Genomic DNA, 21155 nt, shown 5'->3' with positions numbered 1-21155 from the left:
GTGGTTCTCATGCCTCAGCCTTTCTAGTAGCTGGGATTACAGGAGCACCGCACCATGCCCAGCTAACTTTTTTTATAGTTTTAGTAGAGATGGGTTTTGCCATGTTGGCCAGGCTGGTCTTGAACTGGCCAAGTGATCCACCCACCTCAGCCTCCCAAAGTGCTGAGATTACAGGTGTCAGCCATTGTATCTGGCCTGGCCTCTGTTTCATCTGTCAGATGAGGTAAATGATTCCTGCCTTGTTCTCTGCCCCCACTTTTCAAATGAGAGAATGGACGAGGAAATACTTGGAAAGTGTACAGAACTGTACAAATGCCAGGTGTTATCACTGTCACTCACCCAGCTCACACCTGTAGACACCTTGAGTAGCCAGGTGGAGGACGGCAGCTTCCTGGCTAACAGAGTAGGCAGACAACAGAGCCCTGAGCCTGGGCAAGGGTCCTAAGTGCCATTCTGCCTTTGCCTTGGATTGTGTGAGAGCTCCTGGACCATCCGCATGTCTGTGTGCCCTGCCCAAATGGACAGATGAAAATGACACCATGGGTTGCTGAAATGCCATGTTCTGAGGACTCCAAAGTGTCATGGAGCTCCTGTGTATGGTATGTGAGGCCAGAAGGCAGTTTTCATGATTGCTGTTTTACTGATGGAAATACACAAGAGATCGAAATGACTTGCTTAAGGTCATAGAGGGAGGCAGTGCCCATGGTTGAGGCCTGAGGTCTTTCGATTTCTAGCTCAGTCCAGTGCCACCACTGCAGTATCTCCAAGCCACGGCGTTGGGATTTGGTTGTCTCACAGTGAAAGTAAACCTGTCTGCACTCAGATCCTTTTCTCCCTGTTGTCGGGAGGTTCTGGGACAGTGGGAATTGTGAGACTAGAGGTCCAGAGGCTGGTTGTTGGCTAAGCCATCCACCAGGAGGCTGAGAAGTAAGCCTGTTGTGCCTGCCCTGCCACATTCCAGGGCTGTTCTGTTCTCCCCGGAGGGAATGGGGGCCTGCTTTATTTTTAGCTAGTTCAGTGTGACAGCCTTGTTCTCTTTCTGGGCAAGGACTTGGCCACTTTTACCAGTCAGGAAGCTCCTTTTAGAACCTCCAGGCCCTACTCAGGTTCTCCTAGGAAGAGGGGGCCAAGGGAAGGGGAGCTGAAGTTGGAGTGCCGCTCTGCTTGCTGGGGGCCTGGGGCATTTGGCTTAACTGCACAGCCCTAGGTTCTACCTACCTCATGTGGGGTTCATAACAGCTACCTTACACATTGTGCAGATTTGGATGGAGGAGCTTAAAGCACCCAGCGTGGGCCCTGTCCACATTCACGTTGCTAGAACCTCAGTTTCTTCATTAAGAATGGGGATCCTGGCTGGGCGCAGTGGCTCACGCCTGTAATCCCAGCACTTTGGGAGGCTGAGGCGGGCAGATCACAAGGTCAAGAGATCAAGACCATCCTGGCCAACATGGTGAAACTCTGTCTCTACTAAAAATACAAAAATTAGCTGGACGTGGTGGCGCGTGCCTGTAGTCCCAGCTACTCAGGAGGTTGAGGCAGGAGAATCGCTTGAACCTGGGAGGTGGAGGTTGCAGTGAGCTGAGATTGCGCCACTGTACTCCAGCCTGGTGACAGAACGAGACTCTGTCTCAAAAAAGAAAAAAATGGGGATCCCATTTTCCTCATGATTTGTTGTGCGTAAACTGAGTTCATTGAAACAGAACCAACAGTTTACACATGCTGAGAGACACGTATGAACCCGGAAGAAGAGACCGGGCAAGGCTGTGTCCCCAGGACGGGGTTTTTGAGTGCCTGAGGGATGGTTTTGGCTTTGGTGATGATCTCACACAGACATGTCACTGAGGAGCCCTGCAGTGGAACTGATTATCCCAGACACAGTTCCTCTGGTAGCTTGCAGGTGACTCAGCTTGAATAAGGGAGTGGGAATCCTGATTATCTTTAGGCCCCTCTGTCCCTCTGGGCCTCAGCCATGCAGTGGTGAAGTGGTGAGGGGAAGGCAGGGGTTAGAAGTGCCTGGAACTCTGTACCTTAAAGTGAGAGGCCGCTGCCGGGGGAGAAGGGCGGGGCCATTTTGGGAAGTCTCCGGGCCTTATCTGAGCCAGCAAACCCTCTGAGACCTCCCTAGGCTAGTCATTACTGGAGGCCTCCCGCCCAGCACAGGAGCCACCCAGCCTGGCCCAGGAGCCACCACGTGGTGCCTCCTAGGGCTCCTGGGCACACAAAGGGCCCAGAGGGCATGGCTCCGGTACCCCTGGCACTCATGGTCTAGCTGGCAGTGTGGACCATGCATGTGTCCCTGCAACGCCCAGGGAAGACACACACCACGAAGTGTCTCCCAGGCAGATCGACTCCTACATAGTGAACACCTAAGGCCGAGGGGATGCTGAGGAGAGGAGTGGACGGTGTGGGGTGGGGCGGATCATGGCATGTGCTCCTGAGAAGGTGAGTTGGGAGGTGAGCTTTGGGAGGAAGAAGGTGCTGGGGACGGAGAGGCCCAGGAGGCAGACTGGACGGGGCTCTGCGAGGAAGGACCTTTGAGGTGATGAGCCACCGTCAGGGTGCTGGGGGTTAGTGGTTGCTTTAGGGACCCCACTAGATCAGGGCTGCCTCCCCTCGTGGCCATTTCCCTCCCTGCTCAGAGACCAGCTGCCGAGAGCAGGACAGAAACTAGGTTCCCGGCTGCCACCCGCACTACTGAGGTGGGGCTGGGCAGCCGCAGAAGCCATGTGCAGGCAGGAAGAGGAGTCCGGGGCTGCTGGGCGGGCACAGACCACGGTGCGGGCCCAGGCTCTCAGCTTGCTGTGGCTGTTGAACTTCCTTCCCAGACTGTGTGAAAGGGGAAGGAGCAGATCGGATAGCTTGTTGTGGCTCTGATCCCAGCTGGAGGGGAGAAGAGGCCTCCTGGAGGTCACACTGGAGTGGCGTGCTTTCGTCAAGGCCAGGCAGCCAGGCTGTTCTGGGGTGGCTGGAGCTGTGGCGGTGATAGCCCCTGTAGTACCGCATCTCCCTTTCCAGGAAGCCCCTGGCCCTGGCTCTCCCTGGACTGAGAGGATAGAGCACAGGACCAGGAATCAGGGAGCTTGCTGTCCACCCCAGTCTCTGCAAGTATGTCACCCTGGCCAGTTGAGGAACCTCCTGGCCCCTCATTCTTGCCCAGGGCGTTGGAAGTGATGGTACCTGCTCTGCTTCTGCAGACAGGATGCTGTAAGGACCAACAGGCAAATGCACTGTGCAAAGTAGAGAGGCCTTTATAGGTAAAAGTCATAGTAACACACCCATGTGACAGATGGGAAGACTGAGATGCCCACAGGATGGCAGAGCCAGAAGTCAAATGCAGGTGTCTACATGGCCCCGAATGTGCCCTGTCATCGGATCGGGAGGGGTCCTGAGGAAGTCTTTAGTACGGCTCCGCTAGTTTGAGTCTTAGAGGGTGTCCGCAGGAAATAGGAAGCAGGAAGTAGGTTTTTAAAGAGAAAAGTGTTTATGATATTATTCCATTTTTGTAAAACAAAAAGAACTATCCATCTCTGTATGTATGAGTGTTTGTTTAGGGAGGAAGATAGTCCTAGTACATAGAGCTCTAAAGTCCTTATACATAAAGCAGGGATATCTCTGGGAAGACTGGGGGAAGAATTAATAATTTTTACTTTTATGCATTTTTATGATGTTGGAATATATTTTACAATAAGTATATATTACTGTTATTGCTTCTTTTTTGTTGTTTTTTTGAGATGGAGTTTCACTCTTGTTGCCCAGGCTGGAGTGCAATGGTGCGATCTCGGCTCACTGCAACCTCCACCTCCTGGGTTCAAGTGATTCTTCTGCCTCACCCTCCCAAGTAGCTGGGATTACAGGCATGCGCCACCAGGCCTGGCTAATTTTGTATCTATAGTAGAGATGGGGTTTCTCCATGTTGGTCAGGCTGGTCTTGAACTCCCGATCTCAGGTGATCCACCTGCCTCGGCCTCCCAAAGTGCTGGGATTATAGGCACGAGCCTATTATTGCTTCTTTAAAAAAAAACAACAATGAAACAGTGCAAATGTTTCAGAGTAGTTTTGTTAGAATCTTTCATTTGCCATTTTTTCAGTCATATTGCCTCCCAGCTTTAGTTTTCTACCAATGGGTCAATAGCATTTGTGGTAGATGCCTTTTTTTTTGAGATGGAGTCTCGCCTTGTTGCCCAGGCTGGAGTGCAGTGGTGCAATCTCAGCTCACTGCAACCTCTGCCTGCTGGGTTCAAGTGATTCTCCTGCCTCAGCTTCCCAAGTAGCTGGGATTACAGGCATCTGCCACCACACCCGGCTAATTTTTTTTGTGTTTTTAGTAGAGTTGGGGTTTCACCATGTTGGCCAGGCTGGTCTTGAACTCCTGACCTCTCAAGTGATCCACCCGCCTCGGCCTCCCAAAGTGCTGGGATTACAAGTGTGAGCCACCACGCCCGGCCGGTAGATGCATTTTTCAGGCATTGAGATGAAAGGAGTTAGGGGTACAAGATTATGTCACTTAGGGATGGGAGGGAGGGAAATGACACTTGATGCTTACTTTGTTTCTGCACATTAAAATCCTCCCCATAACCCTCTGAAGTGGAGGATTTATTATCTCCGTCTTAAAAGTGAGACTCAGAGAGATTAAGTAACTTGTCCAAAGTCACACAGCTAATAAATAGGATTTGAACCCAGCTCTCTGTCCACAGCCCTGTGTTCTTTCCACCACGTGAGGAAAATGGAAATGCTTAAAGTGAATCCCCAAATGGGAGGTTATGAGCCCTGGAATCTAGACCCGGCTGCCATTTCTAAACTCCTCAACTTAGCTTGAATCATGGGTCTGTTTCCTCTCTTACATAATGGAGATAATGATGTCTTTCCTGCCTACTTCACTGGGCTGCAGTGACAGGAGAAAGGGAACTAGCATTAAAGCACCTGCTTCCTGCCTGGCACTTGGCATCCACAAGCTCATTTCACTTCTTTCTACACAGTTCAAATGGGATAATGTATGTGAAGGTTCTGTGTCTGAAGGGCCAGTGCACATGTGAGCCATTGCTAATAGTGATGTTAATAAGCACCCAGGACCCATTCTCTCTGAGTCAGTGTCCTTAGCAAAGGGAAGTGAATTCTGATGTTGAAATCTCTGTCCTCCCCTAAGCTGACATCTTTCTTAACCCTTCAGGGTGCACACCACAATTTCCTATTTTAAGTGGAGCACCTCGCTTGGAAAGTTCATTTTAAAGGCTGTGTCGGCAGCTTCAGTCACGTCTGCTGTTCTGCAGCATTCTCGATCCTCACGGGAGGGTGGATGAGAGAGGGAGTGAAATTTTCCATGGCTGTGCCCCCTTCCACTGGGTGGGGTGAAAATGGCTTGGATGGTTACCAGTGGTTACTGATGCCTCCTGCTGCGACCGGCCTGTTCACTTGGGCATGTCCAATCTTGAGTTTGTTTTTTGTGCATGTTCTGTTGGGAGCAGGAGGTGGGGCTGGGGTCAGGCACAGAAATGTTTGTGAGTTGATTGCAGTGCTAGGCCATTGAGTACTTTCCTTGGCTGGAGGGCTCTGAGCCAGGGAAGCTTGGCGAGGCTGTGTGTTCTCTGCTGATGACATGTCCTCCCGCTCTGCGGGGGTCCAACTTTGGGAGCCACTGAGAGCTTCAAGGCCCCCTTGGTCCACAAGAAGGAGAATCCAGGACAAGTGTCTGGAAAGTGTTTGAGCAAGAGCGCCCGCCCTGTGCAGCCAGTCTGGCTACCCTCATAGGAAGGGCTCTTCACTTTGGGCAGTGGTGGACAGAGGCCCTGGAGGCTGGATGTGGGTTCTCAGGCAAGAGTCTGAGGGATCCAGCTTGGTGTCTGATGTCTGGTGTCTGGAACCGGGCGCCTTCCCATTTCCATCCCAGCCTGACCAGAGTCCCACACGTTCGTCTCAGGCACTGTGTTTGGGAGTGAGCATTTGAGGGCCTAGGTTTCTATAATGACTCCTGGGAACCTCTGTCTTCTGATAGATGGTCTACAGACCGAGGCTTGCAGTGGAAGCAGCTGGAAGAGGTGCTGTGCGGTGTCCTCCCCATCTCCCAAATGGAGGGTTGGGAGGGATTCTTCGGGCACCGACGTTTGGCTGGAGCAGTAAAGCGGTGGTGATTTGGAGGCAGCACCTAAGAGAACGGGACAGGATTATGGAGATGTGAGTGTGTGTAAATGTGTGTGTGTGTGTAAGTACTTGTGTGTGTATGTGTGTGAGTGTGTGAGAGTGTGAGTGTGTGTGAGAGAGTGTGGATGTGAGAGTGTGTTTGTAGAGAGAGAGGGAAGAGGGGAAAAGGAAGGAGGAGAGTAAAGATCTGGAGATGCTGTGGAGAGGAGGACAGAAATAGAAAAGTTGAAAGGCCACAGATTTTGCCCAAATCCCCAAAGACCAAGAGTCAGACTTTCTTCCTGGGTTTCTGGCAGATATCTGGAGCAAATGGGTAGGAGAGATTTCTCAAATGCCCTTTCTTCCTTCCTCTCTCCTTCTACCCACTGCCCATTCCCAGCCTCTTTCCCAGGGAGACAGGCGTGGTCCAGTGGAGTGCCAGGAGGAGCTGGTCTGAACGAGGAAGAGGCGTTTTGTTCAGTGAGGTGCTGGGTTTTCTGGGCCCCTGGAAGTTTTCTGCAGGTGTCTCTCGACATGTGCTTTTCTCCAGTGCCTCCGGGCCACTTAAAGGCCCACAGTCCAGAGGGGCATGTCTGCTGAGTCCTGCACCATGTTCCTGCCTGGCTGGGCAATGTGGCAGGTACCAGGGAACTGACTTCTCCCCTGGCAGCCCAGCCCCAGGCCTAGGGTCTTTGGTGGTTCAGTGGTCCCTTCTGATCTCCCGAGGACCAGTGGAAAGAAAGGGTTTCCCTTCATTGTCCTCATTCTTGTAAAATCCAGGAGGCCCCAGTTTCAGTTCCAGCCTTGCCTCAATTGAACCCCCCTTTTGGCCCCAGTATTCATGTCTCTTCTGAGAGGGGTTGTACCCCATGATGACTCATGAACCTGAACAAAAGGAGGAAAACCCTCCCTCCATAGCAGCTTGAGGACCCGGCCGTCCTCTGTGTCTGCAGCCTGCTTTTTGATTTGTGCTTCTAAGCTTTATTTGGGTTTAGCTTGGTTGTCCTGAAACGTTGGGGTTTTTGGATCAATGTCTGTGTGCTGAGCTGCACCTTGACTTAGAAGGCAGGATAGCTGTGGAGTTACGGAGAGCTGCCTTTTCTAGAAGCTTCTCCTGTCCAGCGGGAAAACCCCAACAGCTCTACTTGGATCTGCCTTATGCAGAGCAGGGGACCAGCCTTTCTTAACGGGGAGGGATGATTGTCTAGAGGAGCCTTAGACTTGCAGGTATAAAACCTCACTCCCCCAGCTGTGTGCTTTGAACTAATCCTTAGCTTCTTGGACCCTCAGTTTCTGTGTCTGTAAAATGGGGATTAAGAACATCTCCCAGACAGTTTTGAAGGTTAAATGACATACTGGATCTTGATATACTGATATACTGTAAACCACAAGAGAATTATATAGTATTATTCCAGGATCCAGCATTGTTTGAATTCCTCCTTTGTGTCAAGCAACTGGGTGAGTTCCAAAGGTCTATTCAATATGTTTTCTTTCCCTGGGGAACTCACACAGTATCATAGGAAATGGACAGTTCGGTAAAAGGATAATCATGATGTGTGAGGAGTGTGGTCGTTGGGGCATGTCCAAAATGCTGGAGTAGCAATGTGCCTTTTTTAAAATTAAAATTAAAACAATTTTTTTTTGAGATGGAGTCTTGCTGCATTGCCCAGGCTGGAGCGCAATGGCGCGATCTTGGCTCACTGCAATCTCCTCTACCTCCTGGGTTCAAGCAATTCTCCTATCTCAGTCTCCTGAGTAGTTGGGATTACAGGCATGCACCACCATGCCCAGCTAATTTTTGTATTTTTAGTAGAGACTGAGTTTTACCATGTTGGCCAGGCTGGTCTTGAACTCCTGACCTCAAGTAATCCACTTGCCTCGGCCTCTCAAAGTTCTGGGGTTACAGGCGTGAGCCATTGCTCCCGGCCTTAAAATTAAAATTAAAAAATATTTTAGAGGTGCGATATCACTATGTTGCTCAGGCTGGTCTTGAACTTTTGGGCCTAAGCAATCCTCCTGCCTTGGCCTCCCAAAGTGCCAGGATTACAGGCATGAGCCACTGTGCCAGCTAGCAATGTGGCTTTTATTGTATGATCTTGCGCTTGCTCCTCCATTCTCCATGCAGCAGACACACAACTCTCATCTTTACTGATTACATGTTGTAATCAGTAAAGCCGTCCCAAGGCTCGCTGTGCTGTGGGATCCCGCTTGTATTTGTTTATGTGGCTCATCAGGCCCTGTGTGGTTGAGCTCTGGACAGAGTCTTTCCAGGCACACCGTCTGCTTGTTCATCACAAAAACCACCCTCCCTCCCCTTCGGACTTCACACATGCCCTTGCTTGTGCCTGGGCATGCTCTCCAACTTCGCCTCTCCAGGAAGCCTTCTCTCCCATGCTTGCAACGTGGCTGTCTCTCCCCGCAGACCCAGGGCACTATGATGGCAAGGGCTGCTGATGAGTGCCACCAGCCAGAGTAGGTCATGACTTGTCTCTCCTCCCAGGGCCATGTTTTTGGCAATTTTTTTTCCTTTTATATATATATCTATATATCTATATATATATCTTTCTTTTTTTTTTTTTTGAGACTGGATCTCATTCTGTCACCCAGGCTGGGGTGCAGTAGCACGATCATAGCACCCTGCAACCTCTGCTTCCCCTGCTCAGGCAATCCTGCCGCCTCAGTCTCCCGAGTAGCTGGGACTACAGGGGCGTATCACCACGCCTGGCTAATTTTTGTATTTTTTTAGAGACGAGGTTTTGCCATGTTTCCCAGGCTGCTCTCGAACTCCTGGCCCCAAGCAATCTGCCTGCCTTAGCCTCCCAAAGTGTTGGGATTACAGGTGTGGGCCACTGCTCCTGGCCAATTGTTAATTTTTTTTTTTTTTTTTTAGAGACAGTCTCACTCTGTCACTTAGGCTGGAGTACAGTGGTTCAATCATGGCTCAATGCAGCCTCAACCTCTTGGGCCCAAGCGATCCTCTTGCCTCAGCCTCCCGAGTAGCTGAGACTACAGGTGTGCATCACCATGCTGGGCTAATTTTTATTTTTTGTGGAGACAGGGTTGTTGCCCAGGCTAGTCTGGAACTCCTGGGCTCAAATGATCCTCCTGCCTTGGCCCTGCAAAGTTCTGGGATTACAGGTGTCAGCCACCATGCCTGGCCTCTTCTGGCAATTTCTGTTCTGGCTCTTGGTGGTTCCTGATTGCCCTTCTTTGAGCTGCTTTATTGTAAAGGGAAAAAGGTGGTAGGGCTAGTGGTTAGGACTGGGGGCAAGGATCATCCTTGGGCGCAGAGAGTGTTGGCAGACACTTTGGGAGGCCTAGGTGGGTGGATCACTTGAGGTCAGGAGTTTGAGACCAGCCTGGCCAACATGGTGAAACTCTGTCTCTACTAAAAATACAAAAATTAGCAGGGCATGATGGTGCACGCCTATAATCCCAGCCACTCAGGAGGCTGAGGCAGGAGAATCGCTTGAACCTGGGAGATGGAGGTTGCAGTGAGCCAAATTGTGCCACTGTATTCCAGCCTGGGTGACAGAGAGAGACTATGAAAAAAAAACCCCAAAAACAAACAAACAAACAAAAAAACACCAGTGAGTGTTAAGGTCTTTTCAGCCTTGTGGGGCCGTAAATCTGTCTCTCTATCCATTGGGAGCCTTCTGTGTGCAAGGCTCCATGTGAGGCACTGGGGAGGTCAAAGTGACACACATGGAAAGCTGGGATCCAGGCCAGACCCTGCCTAGGGGTCAGTGCTGAAGAAGGGGTGATATCCAGCCTGAAGGACTTGGACATCTTCAGGAGGAAGTGACAGTTGATTTGAACCTTGAAGGTTAGGTGAGCTGGGAAGAAAAGGAAGGGCATTTCAGGTAGAGGTGACAGCAGAAGGAGGAGAGCCTGGATCACCTACTAGGAATGGTAGAGGTGGTTTGGCCGGAGTTCAGAAAGCACAGAGCCACACCTGCAGAGGGTAGGTGCCTTGGCAGTGGGGAGGCATTGCAAGGCTTTGGGCAGAGGCATGACTTGATTAGGGTTGCACTTTAAGAGGCTGATGCTGCAGTGGTGTAGAAGATGGGTTGGAAGGAAGAGATTGAAGATAAACTGTTACAGTGGATGATCATCAGCAATCCAGGCCCATAGAGCAGCAGAAAGAGTGGATGGTGAAACAAAACAACCTTCCTCGGTGGACTCCACAGGGATAGTGCCATCAGGACAGGTGTCTAGCCCAATTCTAGGCACCTAGCTGGTGCCCAGTGAATACTTTTTTGGGAGAATAAATGGGAAGATACCATGAAGGATGAACAATTAGTGATAGCCAGTGACAACCCAGGGTGCCTAAGGTTAGGAGCCTGGGCAGCTTGAGGAGAATGGGGAACCGAGGAAGAGGAGCAGGTTGGGTCAGGCCTGGTGAAGGGTGGGAGTAGCTTGACTCAGAGGTACAGGGCCCATGGCCTGGCACACGGGCCCAGCACATGGGTATGGGAGCCCAGGGGCTGTATCCATACATTGAGGCTGGGTTTAAGGTTTCTGTGCTCTGGGCCTGCCACCCTGTGTCCTCAGAAGGGTCCTAGCCCTTTGGCCGTCATTTCTGCCTTTCTAGAAGTCTTGCCCATGAACACCTGCCAGTACTACTGTCTCATGTTAATAACAATAGCTGATGTTTGTTGAGCACTTACTGTGTTCCAAGTGCTTCTGTCTCATTTGAACTTGCCCTATATGTTAGGTCCTATCTATCATCTCAGTTTTTCAGTTGAGGAAACTGAAATTCACACAGCTGTGGGGCTAGGATTGAACCTAGTTGGCTGGCTCCAGAGCCCTTGTTCGTAGCCTCTCTGTCATTCTCATCCCAGTGAGAGTGAGCCAGCCAATTCTCAGAGAGAAGGAGGCTTGAGGTGTTCCTGATACTGGGCGAAACCTGCCTCCATCAAGTACTTGGGGATTGAAGAGCAGCTTCCATGTCATATTTGAGGGTTGGAAAGGATCTTAGAGATATCGGGTTCATTTTACAGGCCAAGAACTAGGGCTGAGAGCATTTGCAAGCCTGTTCTGGGTGACATGGTTGACAGCAGTTGAATGACCTTCCGCCATGTGATGTGCCAGCGTGCGTGTTCCTGTGCCTGTGGGAGCTGGCTATCTCGGCGGGTGGGTGCCTCACCTTGCCCTGTCCTCACCCTCGACCTCACTCTCCTTTCTTCTCATCCCCCTCCAGATTGACAAGTATCTCTATGCCATGCGGCTCTCTGATGAAACTCTCATAGATATCATGACTCGCTTCAGGAAGGAGATGAAGAATGGCCTCTCCCGGGATTTTAATCCAACAGCCACAGTCAAGATGTTGCCAACATTCGTAAGGTCCATTCCTGATGGCTCTGGTAAGTCTCTCACCCAGAGATTGAACCCTGAGGGCTAAATGTTCTGTGAAATCTTCCTTCTAACTTCATTTGTTCATACATTTGCTCATTCGTTCATTCACCATTCCATCAATCTGCTCTCCCATCCATCCATCCATCCATCCGCTGATCCATCCATCCATCCATCCATCCATCCATCCATCCATCCATCCATCCGTCCATCCAATATGTGTCTACTGAGTATCTACCTTATGCCAGGCATTGGGGATACCATGGTTGGGCAAGGCTGACCTGCTGTCATTGACTTTACTGTCTAGTGGCTTATGATACTTTAGAAAGTGTAGTGTTTATGGGTCTCGCAGATGCTGTGTGGGTTGCTCTTATGTCTTCAGAACATGAAGAACTCCAGAACAAATGAAGGGTTCATTTTAGGGAAATCTCTCCATCAGGGAATCAAAGCTTCCCTCTCTTCTTACCCCAGATAATAGCAATCCTAATGGACAGGTGGGTCTCAGACTTAGAGGCAGAGATTCCAGACCCCCTTTGGACAGATTTCACAGATGCAGAATTGAGGCAGCCCCCAAAACAAAGAAATACAGAGGGGAGGTAGAATTGAAAGAAAAATTGTATCCTTTCACTCTGCATCCTGTGGCTCATACCCTGCAGTGGGGCGTTGGGGGAGGGCCCCCGAGGATTGTCTGTTTCTCCTCCCCAGAGGAGTGGCATCAGCCCCTGCACCTGGCTGAGTGGAGACTGAGAGGTCGCAGTCTGGCCTGCTAAGTGGAAGCTGTTCTTCCTGGCAGACCCGCAGTTACTAGTTTGTGGAGGTGAATGCTGTGCTCGCTCTAGCGTGGCGCCCTCACAGGAATCCCATTAGCTGTGTTCTGTGCTCTAGGGTGGGGCTCACCTGCTGTAGGCAGCAGAGGGAGGGAGAGCAGGAGGAAGTCAGGTTTCCCTTGGGGTTGTGAGTACACGACCAGTGAGTACAGCCTTCACACACCCCTGCGATTTCTTCCCCGCTCTCGAGGCTCTTATTTAAAGGAGTGATTTGGGGCATCTTATATGCAGCCTGCAAAATGGACACCAGGAAGCTGCAACTGTTGCAGCTGATGTTCTTGAAAGATGGGCACGTGGGGGTAGACTGGTTGCAGCAGGAAAAGACCTCTGCTCTCTGCCTGCAGTCATCCTGAATGAGATTTGGACGCTGATAAAGAAGCTGTGTGCTGTTCACTGTGGCCATGGGTGGGGTCTACTTCATGCTCACGTATTAGCATGTATATCTCTGATGTAAGCCTACTCCACCTCCACCCTTTTGTTTAGGTGTTGATTACTAGCACTTACTTCTAGCTTTTTAAGAACTACTGAAGAGATTCTGGCCATCAGAGTGAATAGACTGTGGTCTACCCTGGGTGTGTTCTCTTGTCTCTGGCTGGAGAAGAAAAAACTTTATATATAGTTCACTCTTGCTTTTTCCCAGCCGTGGATGTCACCTACAGCCAGGAGCACTGGAACCTTTCCAGGATGAGGAGAACTCTGTAGCAGAGGCATGGATGGCTCTGACTGCTTCCAGCTGAGAGAAGAGGAGGGGGGTGGGGGGTATGGGCAGCGCCCAGGAGAGCACCTGCTTTGGCTTTGCTTGGGAGAGCTCAGAAGGATACCTGATCCCTGCGAGGCACCTGGCCCTGTGTGACTGGCTCAGGGCAGACACAGGGGAGGAGACACTTTGCCTCCTTCCCACTGGGCCCTGCTCTCAAGCCAGCTGTGTCCCAGGGACCTATATCAGCAGGGGTGCTCTCCCTCTCCTTCACAAACCGTTTCCAGGATTGAGAGTCTCAAAGTGTGATCCAAGTGCAATAGAAATCCAGCCATTTGCCATATTGGCTACTCCTCCAAACAAGGCTTAGAACTCATACAAATTTGTGAAATGTATTTTTCACTCCCTTTTAGAGATTCATAGAAACGGCACCCCTCCATTCCAAATATTTATGGGTGGGTTCAGTTCATGTGCCCCAGAGCCCACACTTCGCTTGGAATCGTCCCTACAGCCCCGCAAAGACATTGCTGTTGATGCTAAGGACTTGGATACCCAACCGCCAGTCCACTCCCTGCCCCTTCATGTTGTGCCAGGCTTCTGTCTTCACCTCCGCCTGCCTCTGGGCTCCTTTATCATCCAAGAATCAGGAGATCCCTGCAGTAATCAGAATCTGGGTCTCCTTAATAGTAAATCCATAGTGTTGTTCCCTTTTTGAAATGTTAATCACTGCTTCAACTGTAGTAATTAGTGACAGAATTAGTGGTAATCCCAAACCACGGAGGGATAAATTGGCGCTCACCATGGTGGAGAAATGCCTAAGTGGTGATGTGATTTCCAAGGCAAAGGAAGGAAACAAGCCTTTCCTTTCTTGCTGACTTTGACCCTAGTTGACTAGACACAGTTTTGGAACTCAGCTGACTTTCCAAAAGCATTTCTGAAAACATATCTGATACATACATTCTGATACCTATCAGCCCATTTTTAATTAGTTTCTTTCTCTTTTGGACATTTTTTTTATGGGCAGTGAGGTTTTTGTTTTTGATATTTTGTAGAGATAGGGTTTTGCCATGTTGCCCAGACTGGTCTCGAACTCCTAGGCTCAGGCAATCCTCCCACCTCCCAAAGTGCTGGGATTACAGGTGTGAGCCACCACACCTGGCCTATTTTTATTTTTATTTTTATTTTTTAGTTGCTCTTCAGTAATCTGTACATCATTAAAAAAAACCCCAAACACCTAAAGTGGGTTTTCGCTGCTGCATATTATTTTTGAGGTAGTGGATGAATGAATAATAAAGAAGGAAAATATTGAAGCCTTTTAACATTGGTGATTTGGCTAAATAGAATTCCTACTTCAAAACTACTGTAGGGAGCAAGGGAAAACATTTCCTTTGCCCTCTGAATGTTGGCTGAAAAATCAGCTCACAAAAGGCAGATTAATAGGAGAAAGGGCATACACATTTATTAACTGCATGTGGGAGAATCACAGACTGATTACTCAAGTATCCCAGTGGGGCCCAGATACTTAAATTTCCTCTTTTCCTTTTTTTTTTTTTTTTGAGATGGAGTCTCACTCTGTTGCCCAAGCTGGAGTGCAGTGGCACGCTCTCAGCTCACTGCAACTTCCGCCTCCCAGGTTCAAGCGATCCTCCTGCCTCAGCCCCCCTAAGTAGCTGGGATTACAGGCACCTGCCACCATGCCCAGCTAATTTTTGTATTTTTAGTAGAGACGGGGTTTTGCCATGTTGGCCAGGCTGGTGTCGAACTCCTGACCTCAGGTGATCCACCCGCTTCGGCCTCGCAAAGTGCTGGGATTACAAGTGTGAGCTACTGCGCCCAGCCACACATTTCCTCTTTTCAGAGGGGAGGCAGGAGACAGGAAACAGTAAATGATTACTAGGGAGAATGAAGGCATCAGGGAACAGAGATTAACCAGTACCGGTTCTCTTTGGAAACTGAATAGGAGATAGATTTTTTTTTTTTTGAGACAGAGTCTCGCTCTGTCGCCCAGGTTGCAGTGCAGTGGCATGATCTCGGCTCGCTGCAACCTCCGCCTCCCGGGTTCAAGCAATTTTCCTGCTTCAACTTCCCGAGTAGCTGGGATTACAAGTGCGCACCACCATGCTGCGCTAATTTTGTATTTTTAGTAGAGACGAGGGTTCACCATGTTGGTCAGGCTGGTCTCGAACTCCTGACCTTGTGATCTGCCCGCCTTGGCCCCTCAAAGTGCTGGGATTACAGGCATGAGCCACCACGCCCGGTTTAGGAACAGGCATTTTTAAAAAGGTCCATTCAGGTGTGGTCAGATTCTTCAGTCTTCTTTTCTGCAATAGATAATGAGATAAAAGGGAGCATAAGGATAAAGTTCTCCTTGGAGGGTCTGTGTGGTCTTTATGTAGATAGGAGAAAAGCATTTTCCAGCATCTGTTGATCTTCAAGGGCCTTTAGTTCAAAATACTCATTATACCAGGGAGCCATATTTTGGGGTGAAATATTTTGGTTTCCCTCATTACCCAGTCTCTTGGGAATTGCTGTCCCTCTGTGCCCAGCCTCCCCCATTCGTGAAGTGTCCCTTTTTTCTCCTTTTCTCATTTATCCCTAAGGATACTGTAAGCACTAATTAGAGTGTAAGCTTTTGGAGGCTAAATAGGAATCGATATTTCTTGGTTTCGGCTTCATTGTTGCTACACAGTCTTTACCCAAAAGAGGAGTTTTTACCCAAAAGAGAAGTAAAAAAAAAAATTTGCTAGAAGTTTGGATGTGCCATTATCTTTTTTCATGCAAAGCAGAGCCATTTATAGTGTAGTCACGGTTATTTTGGGGCCCTAAATATTCATATTACTGTTTTCCAGTCAACGGAAGGAAAATATTTACCTTCTCTTCTTGCAGCATTTGGGTGGTCTCAGTTTTCTTATATGGAAAGATAGTTGGGTTGTCTCAAGTATTCTCTCTGTGAAACCTCCTGAGTTGAAGGCGTGGAGTTCCCATCATGCAGCTGGATTGTAGATGGGCAGGAATGCCTGTGTATCTCATGTACAGAATTAATTTATTGAGGCTGGGCACGGTGGCTCATGCCTGTAATCCCAGCACTTTGGGAGGCCGAGGCAGGTGGATCACCTGAGGTCAGGAGTTGGAGACTGGCCTGGCCAATATGGTGAAGCCCTGTCTCTACTAAAAATACAAAAATTAGCTGGGCATGGTGGCTGGTGCCTGTAATCCCAGCTACTTGGGAGGCTGAGGCACGAGAATCACTTGAACCTGGGAGGCAGAGTTGCAGTGAGCTGAGATCATGCCACTGCACTCTAGCCTGGGCAACAGAAGCTCCGTCTCAAGAAAAAAAAGAAATCAATTCATTGAGCTGGACTCAGGCAGGCATTTCCTGCAGGCAGAGTTTTTGCTTGCCCTGTATTCCAGCACAGGCTGGTACTCGAAACACATCTGTCCTGTGTTTGTTTTCCATTATTTGCTGGTAATAATGGCTGTCATTAGAAAGTGGAGAATTGCCAGTAGCCATTTGGATGTTTTGTTTAATGAGCCTTCTCTTGAGCGGCTCTCCTGGCTTCAGTGGAAATGGGAAATGTGAGGAAAAGTCACAAGTAGGAGGCCCCAGTAGCAGGAAGCAAGGTTTGAGACCAAAGATTGAAAGAGGAAGTTGGGAGGAAACCTATTACTGCAGAAAGAGGCTGAGCTTGTAGCCAAAGAGAAAAGGAAATAAAAATCTAGAACACTGAATCAGTCTCTGGGTTTGCCACTCCCAACCTGTGTGAACTTGGAGAAGCCACTTAACTTCTGAGCCTCCATTTCCTCATGTGTAAAATGGCCACGGTAATCCCTGCCCCACCTGCCTCACCAGGCTATCATCAGGATCAAATGAGAGTCTTTGGAAACTGCAAAGCACCATGAGTTACGGTGGGTCATCATCATCCTCATCAGTCTTGTGATATAATAACTGGCTTTGTAAGAATTCCTTGGGAAAGTCTTTCCTAACCAATGGAGCCAGTCCAAGGACCCCACCCAGCAGGCCTCAATGTGTAAGCTGAGCCCCTGCAGGAAGGATGCAGAGTTTTTCAGGATTCGCTGGCATCTCTGTGATGTTACAGGGGAAGGAGGCAGAGAAAAGGGGCAAGCCAAGGCAGGCTGTCTCACCCCCAACCCCTGAGCTAGCCACACAAAATGTGGGTGAGACCGCAGGCTACAGCTCCAATCCCTCTGCAAGGGGGTGACTGGACACGACAGCTCTGAATCAGGGAGCCAACCAGAGGTAAAAGGGACTGATAGGTCCCTTTTGTTATGGAGGGCAAGTGGGTATTTGGGGATTCATTTCCTGACAAAGAATATTGAACTTGGAAACCTTCTGGTTGTAGCTGAAAGAAATCTAACTCAAATTTGTTTAAGAAAAAAAGAGAATTCTAGTTTCCTATAACTGGGAAGTCTCGCTGTGAGTTGACTTCTGTATCTAGGGATTCATCTGTCTCTTACTAGTTCAGTCAGCTCCTTTCCTGTGTGTTGGCTTCATTCATAGGCCATCTCTCCTCTTACAGTGGCGGGGACGGCCCCTGCAGCCCTAGGCTGACCCCTCCCGTTATAGCCAGCGATCTCTGTGCAAAGAGCAGGCCTTGCTCCCCACGGACCTGTGATGGTCTTGGAGAGGGCTGTGATTGGCTGACTTGGGTCATGTGCCCATCCTGAACCAATCACGATGGTCAAGATGGGTGACTTGGGACGCCCCTGGATCCCATGCCTGGATCACACATTGGTACCCCTGGAGCTAGAGTGGGGATTCAGCCCCACTTCGAACCTCATAGGTGAAAAATGGGAGGGTAGTTATCTAAAGAGATGCTAGACATCCAGGAAAGTTTATCAGTTATCTTGTCCTTAACAGACATCATTCCTCAGTGTCTTTTGCCCAGCAGAGTATAGGACCAGCACTTTGGGAGGCCGAGGTGGGCGGATCACGAGGTCAAGAGATCGAGACCATCCTGGCCAAAATGGTGAAACCCCATCTCTACTAAAAAATAAAAAATTAGTTGGGCGTGGTGGCGCACACCTGTAGACCCAGCTACTCGGGAGGCTGAGGCAGGAGAATCGCTTGAACTCGGGAGGTGGAGGTTGCAGTGAGCCAAGATTGCGCCATTGCACTGCAGCCTGGGCAAAAGTGTGAGACTCCGTCTCAAAAAAACAAACAAACAAAAACATGAAATAAATAAATGTTTAGGTGAACATTAAAACAGCAAATTAAGTAAAATATTAAAATGAAAAGTACCGATCATTTCATCTCAGTGTAATATTTGCTTTTGTGCCCCTTCTTTCCCTATGCACAAGTGGTTTATAGTTGTTTATCAGACTGAGCTTTCACTGTCTTCATTAGAGAATGAAGCAAAATAAAACCAAAGCTGGCCGGGCACGGTGGCTCACGCCTGTAATCCCAGCACTTTGGGAGGCCGAGGCAGGCGGATCACGAGGTCAGGAGATCGAGACCATCCTGGCTAACACAGTGAAACCCCGTCTCTACTAAAAAAAAAAAAAAAAAATTAGCTGGGAGTGGTGGTGGGTGCCTGTAGTCCCAGCTACTTGGGAGGCTGAGGCAGGAGAATGATGTGAACCTGGGAGGTGGAGCTTGCAGTGAGCCAAGATCACGCCACTGCACTCCAGCCTGGGCGACAGAGCGAGACTCCGTCTCAAAATAAATAAATAAATAAATAAATATAAATAAAACCAAAGCTAGGCCAGGCACGGTGGCTCACGCCTGTAATCCCAGCACTTTGGGAGGTCAGGGCGGGCGGATCATCTGAGGTCAGGAGTTCGAGACCAGCCTGGCCAAGGTGGTGAAACCTCGTCTCTACTAAAAATACAAAAAAACGAGCTGGGCGTGGTGGTGGGCGGCTGTAATCCCAGCTACCGGGGAGGCTGAGGCAGGAGAATCGCTTGAACCCGGGAGGCGGAGGTTGCAGTGAGCCGAGATCGCGCCATTGCCATCCAGCCTGGGCAACAAGAGTGAGACTCCGTCTCAAAAACAAAAACAAAAAAACAAAACAAAACAAAAAAACCCAAAGCTATAAGGAATCATGGAAGTTGAAGAGCCCCAGAAAAGAAGTGTAGCCATTCCTGATGTGCTGAAGTCTCTCTCTGGCCCCCACTTTCCTTGGGGATCCTTGTCCCTCAGTTCTGTCCAGGAGGCAGTTTTCATGGTTATACATTATGGCTTCGGATTCAAATGCTGACTCTGCCACTTACTGGTTGTGCGTTTGGGCAAGTTATCTAACCCCTCTTTACCTTTACTTGCTCATCTGTAGAATGGGCATCATGACAGTACTGAATTCATAGGGTTGTGAGGATTGAAAATAAAAGGATACATATAAGCACTTAGTGATTGGTACAGAAAGACTCAGTGAATGTTAGCTGATGGATGGTCAAATAAAATGTTTCTGATATTCTAGTGACTCACTCACCTGCGAGGAGCCACTTCATACTGAATTCAATTTTTTCAATTTTTTTTTTTTTCCAGACAGAGTCTTGCTCTGTTGCCCAGGCTGGAGTGCAGTGGCATGATCTCGGCTCACTACAACCTCCTCCTCCTGGGTTCAAGTGATTCTCCTGCCTCAGCCTCCTGAGTAGCTGGGATTACAGGCGCCTGCCACTACACCCAGCTAATTTTTGTATTTTTAGTAGAGACAGGGTTTCTCCATGTTGGCCAGGCTGGTCTCAAACTCCTGACCTCAAGTGATCCACCCGCCTCAGCCTCCCAAAGTGCTGGGATTACAAGCATGAGCCACTGTGCCCGGCCGAATTCAATTTTTTAACCTAGTGGTGGTATAAAGTACTGTTGGAGTTAGGACTCCAGTGGAAGCCCAAAGAAAATTCTGTATTAATTTGAACAATGCCACAAAGTCAGGGTCAGAATTTCCACCAAATCGATGATACCTGCTTCCCAGCATTCTCCCTTGTTCTCTCTCTTTCCTTTGGACCACAAATGATTTAAAACCAGTGGCTTCATGTGATATATACATATAATGGAATATAATCGGTTCATAAAAAGGAATGAGGTATTGATCCAGGCTACAGCATGGATGAGCCTTGAAAATCTTATGCCAGGTGAAAGAAGCCAGACACAAAGGACCTAATATTGTATGATTCCATTTATATGAAATGTCTGGAATAGGGGCATCTGTAGAGCAGAAAGTACATTAGTGGTTGCTGGGAGATAGGGAGTTTGGGAGGAAATGGTGAATGGTTGTTAATGGGTATGGAATTTCTTTTGGGGTGATGAAAATTTTCTAAAATTAGATAGTGGTGATGCTTGCACAACTCTGTAAATATGCTGAAAACCACTGAATTTTTCACTTTAAAATGGGTAAAAATTGTATGCTATGTTAATTATATCTCAATAAAACTGTTATTAAAAAAACAACCAACCAATATGTGAAATAATAAGAAATATACATGTTGGTCTCTGCCCCTAGTCTCTAGCATTTAGCTTCTAAAACCCTTGTAATTTCTTGAGCAATACAGGTGCTAGGAGAATCTTTGATCCTGGTCCTGACGCAGAGCTCCTAAATCCCTTGGAATTTCCTGGGTGATAGGAGAGTGTCTTTTGTTCCTTGGTGGGCCCCTGGATAGCCTCAGGATGGGGGGCTGGTTGCCAGGGGAACCAACCATGTGATCAGAGGGTTGCTGTCAGCCCCAACCCCCATGCCGCCTCCAGGGAGGGAGACAGCCTGAAAATAGAGCGAATAAACCAATGGTTGATGATTTAATCAATCACAACTGTGTAATGGTGCTTCCAAAAAAACCTAAAACAGCTAGGTATGATGGCTCACGCCTGTAATCCCAGCATTTTGGGAGGCCCAGGTGGGTGGATCGCTTGAGCCTAAGAGTTTGAGACTAGCTTGGGCAACATGGTGAAACCCTGTCACTACACAAAATACGAAAAAAAGTTAGCCAAGTGTGGTGGCACATGCCGGTAGTTCCAACTCGGGAGGTTGAGGTGGGAGGATCGCTTGGGCTCTGGAGGTTGAGGCTGCAGTAAGCTGTGATCATGCAACTGCACTGCACTCCAGCCTGGGTGACAGAGTGTGACCCTGACTCAAAGAACAAACAAACAAACAAAACCAAAAAAAAAAAAAAAAAAAAGCAAAAAGAAGAAAACCTAGAATGACTGAGTTCTG

The 21155-nt window shown here is 48.9% G+C and overlaps 1 protein-coding gene across 9 annotated transcripts in view; it reads left to right on the top strand.

Annotated features, from left to right (window-relative positions):
• Positions 1-21155, top strand: part of HK1 (hexokinase 1) — a 130758-nt gene that overhangs the window by 60548 nt on the left and 49055 nt on the right. For all 9 annotated transcript variants that reach the window (XM_054436626.1, XM_054436627.1, XM_054436631.1 and 6 more), the window contains one exon: positions 11318-11480. In XM_054436626.1, the coding sequence (XP_054292601.1) occupies positions 11318-11480 (163 nt within the window). The remainder of the gene's footprint in view (positions 1-11317; positions 11481-21155) is intronic.

This window comes from Pongo pygmaeus, chromosome 8, assembly GCF_028885625.2.
Source record: "Pongo pygmaeus isolate AG05252 chromosome 8, NHGRI_mPonPyg2-v2.0_pri, whole genome shotgun sequence".
NCBI lineage: Eukaryota > Metazoa > Chordata > Mammalia > Primates > Hominidae > Pongo > Pongo pygmaeus.
This window is presented reverse-complemented; position numbering and strand designations above follow the sequence as displayed.